Source organism: Arachis ipaensis, chromosome B04, assembly GCF_000816755.2.
Source record: "Arachis ipaensis cultivar K30076 chromosome B04, Araip1.1, whole genome shotgun sequence".
NCBI lineage: Eukaryota > Viridiplantae > Streptophyta > Magnoliopsida > Fabales > Fabaceae > Arachis > Arachis ipaensis.
The window spans coordinates 16,805,719-16,811,664 of NC_029788.2; the positions used below are offsets into that span (position 1 = coordinate 16,805,719).

Sequence of the window (5,946 nt, forward strand, 5' to 3'; positions counted from 1 at the left end):
AACGTGAAATAAATTACTTTATTTTATCCAGAATCTATCGGATTTAATAATCCTTAATTAGCTTCGGCCAAACAAATTATATTAAATTAGTTAAAAGTGCTGCATCAGTGCCAAGATAGTATAAAGAGAAGCTTAAAGAACCACTTTTTGCTTTCTATATAAACAAAAGGGACTCAAGCATCTTAACTTGTACTGAAACTAGAAACAACAAAGAACAAAACCGTAGTGTTACATATCTTGTTGAGAATTATTCATGGTGGTTCCATCAGAGCAGAAAGAAGAGATTATTGGAATGGGAATAAGGCCCATTGCAAAAAATAGGAATGGAAATGGGGTGTATCCTGCAAAACAAGGACATTGGATGGTTGAGGTTCCATGTCATGAGATGATAGAGCTTCCCATCAAACACTATGGTCGTCGAATTATGATGCTTCCCAGAGCCTCTCATATTCTTAGTGTTGGAAGATCTTTTAGGCCTTAAATCAGTTTAGTTTCAATGTGTGCAGTGTTTTTAATAGAGTGATCAGTTTTTATCAGTTTTCTTTTTGAGATACTGTATGTAATCATACTCGGTAACTAACTAAAGAATTAGATTGTATAACTAATAATATAAGTCAGTAATCTTTTGATAATGTTTTTTTCATCTTCTCCATTCATGAATGATTTCATTGTTTGATGAAATTATTCTTTTATAAATTTAAACTTAATATTTCTAACATATTATTTTACAGATGATCTTGTGTATAAATTGATAAATAACATGAAAAATCTGAAATAATTTAACAATGAAAGCACTTCAATATAGGTAGCAATAGTCTAACCAATCTAATTTTTCAATTGATTGTTAAATTGGTAGATAACTTTTACTGTAGATATCAATTTAGCAACCAAAAACGTTTTTGGTCATAGCAAATCTTTATCTGTTACAAAATTAGTTGTATTATTGTGACCGAATTTGGTTAGCCGCCAAATCTGTGAATTTTTGCATTGAAATTTGTTGATTACATGACACTTTTGTAATCAAATAACATAAAAGAAAATTAACAATGATCGAAACTAGCTAATTTCATATTGAATTGTTAACTATCGAATTTTCTATCCAACAGTTTAGTACTAAAATTAAACAATTTATATTGTTGGTCATACCACAATGCCAGTTAATCTAATCAAGGTTATAATAAAATACCAATTAATTAACCTTATTAATAGACAATTGTTTCTAAACGTGTCTGAACATAATCTTATCTGAACTAATAAACTATAGTAGTTTCAACAAACATCTTGTGAGTGACTATAAATATTTGAAAGTGCTGCAATGCTTTCCAATAACACAAAAAAAAGAAGATAAAAAATAAATGGAAAAGAAAAGAAAAATCATAGTATCAATAGTTGTTTCACTTTCGCTCATCCTTGTGGCGGTAGTTGCCACTGGGGTCATCATGGCCGTTAATAACAAGAAAAGCAATGGCGCTGATGAAGTGCAAAACACTAAAGAAAGGTTCACGAGTCTCATGTGCCGCAACACACAAGAGGATCAAAACCTCTGTCGCGAGGTTCTAAGCCAAGTTGATGGTTCTTCTTCTTCCGACCCGAAAGCATATATCGACGCCGCCGTGAACGATATCAGAGACAGCGTCACCACCGCCCTAAAGATGATAACGACTGAGGAGGAGTTCTCCAAAGATGACAATGGAATCAAGATGGCCATTGATGGTTGCAAAGAAGTCATGGAGTCCGCATTGAGCAGCCTCGATCTTTTCAGCAATGCGCTTCGCAGCAATCACGACATTAACTCCGTGCAAACGCAAAGCCCCGACCTCAAGAACTGGCTTAGCGCCGTTATCTCATATCAGCAATCTTGTGTTGACATTTTTGAAGATCAAAATGAAGGAGAGAGAAAAATCAAAGAACAACTACAAAGCCAGAGTTTGGATCGTGTTGAGAAGGTTTCCATCATAACTCTCGATATTGTTACTGGTTTAGCTAAGATCATTGAAGATCTTGGTGTGCATGTGCAAATGAAACCCATTTCTTCTTCTGGGCGTGTTCTTCGCGAAGAGGTTGATAACGAGGGGTTCCCCGATTGGTTTTCCTCTTCAGATCGCAAGCTGTTGGCGAAGGATGTGAAGTTTTATGTTCCAAATGTAGTGGTTGCTAAAGATGGTAGTGGAAACTTTAGGACGATTCAGGATGCAATTAACTCATACCCAAAGACAAAGAATTTTCAGGGAAGGTACATTATCTATGTTAAGACGGGGATCTATAAGGAGAATTGTACGGTTCCATCTCATGCAATGAACGTTTTCATGTATGGCGATGGCCCTACTAAGACCATTGTCACTGCTAGTATGAGCAATGTCACCCACAACCTCAAGACCATGTTAACTGCCACTTTTGGTAATTCCTTATTTTCTCTATTTTATTATTATATGAATAAAGACTCACATGTAATTTTTTGTGAAATTGATAGCTAAGAACGGTTAGATAATAATTTTTAACTAATAATTTCATAAAAATAACTACATATAAACCTTCGTCAATCTTCTCGTAGGCACACACATACACGACAAATATTTGTATAACTCATCTTTTATCTAGTCACTCGAAACTCGACATAATATCCTATATGGAAAAAAAGAGTTTACAAATACAGAAATAAATCTAGTACACGATAGATAATATGAGTCATACATAATATATAATGATTACTCTAATTAATATATAATAAAATGAATGTGCATGCATGTAGTGAATAAAGCGGGAATGTTTCTTGCGAAGGACATGAGGTTCGAGAATGCAGCTGGTGCAAAAGGGCACCAAGCAGTTGCACTCAGAAATGTAGGAGATTTTTCAGCTTTTTATAACTGCCACATACACGGTTATCAAGACACTTTGTATGTTCAAGCCAACAGACAATTCTACCGCAACTGCGAAATTGCTGGAACAGTTGACTTTATCTTCGGTACATCCCCCGGTAATTATGGAATCATATCTGGGTGATTGGATTAATCTGGAAGGATGGGCCCCTCATGATGGCAATGAGATGAAAGGCTTCTTAGATATTTGTGAGTATGGAAATACCGGACCAGCTGCTTCAGTTCATGGAAGAATCAAGTGGAAGGGATATCGTGGTATAATAACCAAGAATGAAGCAATGCGATTCACTGTTGCTGAATTCCTCAAGGGTGGACCTAACAATAGTGCTGACCAATGGTTGAACGCTCTTGGTGTTCCTTTTGACAGTGGTTTTCTAAGACCATAACATTTATTACTTTTTAATTATAGGAAAAGTATAGAGTACCAATATATTATTTGCCAACTTATTGCCAACAACAATTAATTATTATATTTTAAACACATGTATAAAGAGACACATCTAAAAAATATATCTATAAAAATACTTCTATTAGACACATCCATAAAAAATACATTTTTATTAGACACATCCATAAAAACACTTTTATTAAATACAATTATAAATAAGAGTTGGCAGAAGTTGGCAGAAATATTGTTGGTAACGTAACGGAATTGTTAATTATATTATCTAATCTTTCCTCTCTCAAAGAGATTAAACTATCAATAACAAATAGAAAAAATGTTGGTTCTTTTTTAATATTTGTCTTGTATTTTTGTATTAATACTAACTAACTTTTTATATTCTTTTAGTCTAGTAACATTTTTCTCAAAAAAAAAAGCATTGTCTGAATCTTTGTTTACTATATAATATACTAGGAAAAAGAAGTGCCGCACATTAAATTGACCTATTCGGCCTAGTTCTCAAAACCATAAAAATTTCAAATTTGGATTGGTCCATACTCTCACATGTCCTATAAAGTGGTATGCTACAAGAAAAGAGGTCATTACAAGTAGATTTATTGGCCCTTTCTGTTGTTTTACAGATAGACTTCATTTGACAATAAAAATCTCATCCGTGGTAATTTATTGATGAGTTGTTTAGGTCAAAAACTTATCGATAGATTTTATCTCGTTATTACAAAAAATTCCACGAAAACTTTGAGACTTAGAATTTAATAGGTAACAAATTATTGATGAATTTTTTATCAGTAATTTTTCAACTAACTGATTAATGGATTTTTTGTCGATATTGTGGAGTTTAAAATTTAAAAAGAGAGAACTTTTTCATTTACCGACGAAAGATTTGTGTATCATTGTAAAAAAAAATCTTGATGAATTTTTGTTGGTAAAGATAACAGAATGTTTTTTTTTTATATTTTTCTTTTTCAAATAAATATATAATATATATTCGATCATACAAAAAAATAAAATAAATTTTAATTATCATTGTTCTAATCCATGTTCTAAATGAAAATTTGAAATTAAACGAAAATTAGAATATATTAATAAGCAAACAAGTTATTCAAGTTATCAAATACAATAACCAAATTATCAAACTAAGAATAATTAGTACCAAACATAAATAAGTAATAAGTGTTCTAGTACATAGTATCAACAACAATAATTAGCATAGTCGTCTTCGTCCTTTTCGTCGTTCGACTCCATTGGGAGTGGTGGCGGTGGTAGTAAAATATCCCTTATTTTAATTTAAAATTTTAAATAAAAACAAATATTAATATAATCGACTATGTTAGGTATATATTAAAATTAGCAATTAAAATTAACCATTAGTATAAAATATATGTTGAAATATAAAATACACATAAAAAAATTAAACACACATGCATTTATACAATATTTTGTCTAGATTTTGTTTTTTAGACCTCGATAGGAGGTGTCGACCAAACTTGTATCAAAATCTCAATTCAAGAAACAGATACGACTCTCCTTTTATGAGTTGCTCTTACAATTTAGAGATCGTTTCTAATAGAAGTGTAAAAAAATAATAATCCCGCTACGTTACCAACAGCATTTCTGTCAACATCTGCCAACTTTAGTTGGGTTGGGCTCTAAGCCCACTTAATTTCAAAAGGCACATCCCCAATTAATCCAGATTAATCCTAATTTCACTAGTTTACCACACTAACCCTGATTTACCCTATACCCTTTTGTTCTTACTGTGGATACACTCCCCCAACCCCCATATCCTTTTCCAGCGCTGCATACTCATCAGCCCTGTCGACAGGTCTCCTCGGCGCCGCCTCCGCCTACCACCTGCGCAGCCTGAGTTGCTCCGCCCACCCACGAGGACGCCGTCGTCTTCAACACCATAACACATCCCCGCCACTGCTGCTATCACGGAGGTCGACGCCGCCGATGCTGGTTCCCACGAAGATAGATGTTGCCGCGGGAGTCCTTCTCGTCTGAAGGTGTCGACGACGCATCGTCTCCTCCAGGCCGCAACAGCAACCACCTCTGTGTCCACGCTGCCCCGCCGCGTCTAGCCACCGACAGTTGCACGCCGCTCTCTGCAATCATCCCGGTGTTCTCCAATTGGTTTGTATATTGTTAGGCTTTTAAGTAACAATAGCTATTTCGATTTTGGTATTCATGGTTCTTATGTGATGCTCCTAATTTTTGTTGGATTCATGGATTTTTCATTGATTTTAGTTGGATGTTTCTTCTGAGATAGTTTCATATAATTTTCTTGTAACTTTTTTCTGAATTGCAGTTCATTGAGCTCCTTTAGTTCATGCTTATTTTAATGGGAATATAATGTTGTATATTGATTTTAAGGTCGAATTTCGATTCTGGACTTTCATGTCATGTAATTTCATTTAATTTCCATTTGCCACTATGTGTTTGTTACTTGGTTATACGTATGTTTAGTGTAACTTTTCTATTTTTAGCTATATGTTATGATGAGTTTATTGCCTTTTTATTAGTTATATGCTATAATGGAAACAACATAGAATTGAATTTACCAAAAATCTATCATTACTAAACACTAATTCCCTATGATTGTGTGCCTGCTATAGTTCATAAGGATGTGAAGAGCAATAACATATTGCTTGATCATGAGTTTATGCC

At 33.8% G+C, this 5,946-nt stretch overlaps 1 protein-coding gene across 1 annotated transcript; it reads left to right on the forward strand.

The window, feature by feature from the left end:
- LOC107636167 (putative pectinesterase/pectinesterase inhibitor 45) lies at window positions 1,356–3,262 on the forward strand. The gene is made up of 3 exons (XM_016339693.1): window positions 1,356–2,397; window positions 2,750–2,974; window positions 3,018–3,262. The coding sequence occupies exons 1-3, from the start codon at window positions 1,356–1,358 to the stop codon at window positions 3,260–3,262; spliced, it is 1,512 nt and encodes a 503-aa protein (XP_016195179.1).

Excerpts from the sequence above, each read along its gene's own strand:
- LOC107636167 (XM_016339693.1), top strand. The coding sequence starts at position 1,356 with ATGGAAAAGAAAAGAAAAATCATAGTATCAATAGTTGTTTCACTTTCG. Across the intron at positions 2,398-2,749 it reads CATGTTAACTGCCACTTTTG|TGAATAAAGCGGGAATGTTT; the intron begins GTAATTCCTTAT and ends GCATGCATGTAG. Across the intron at positions 2,975-3,017 it reads TATCTTCGGTACATCCCCCG|GATGGGCCCCTCATGATGGC; the intron begins GTAATTATGGAA and ends TTAATCTGGAAG.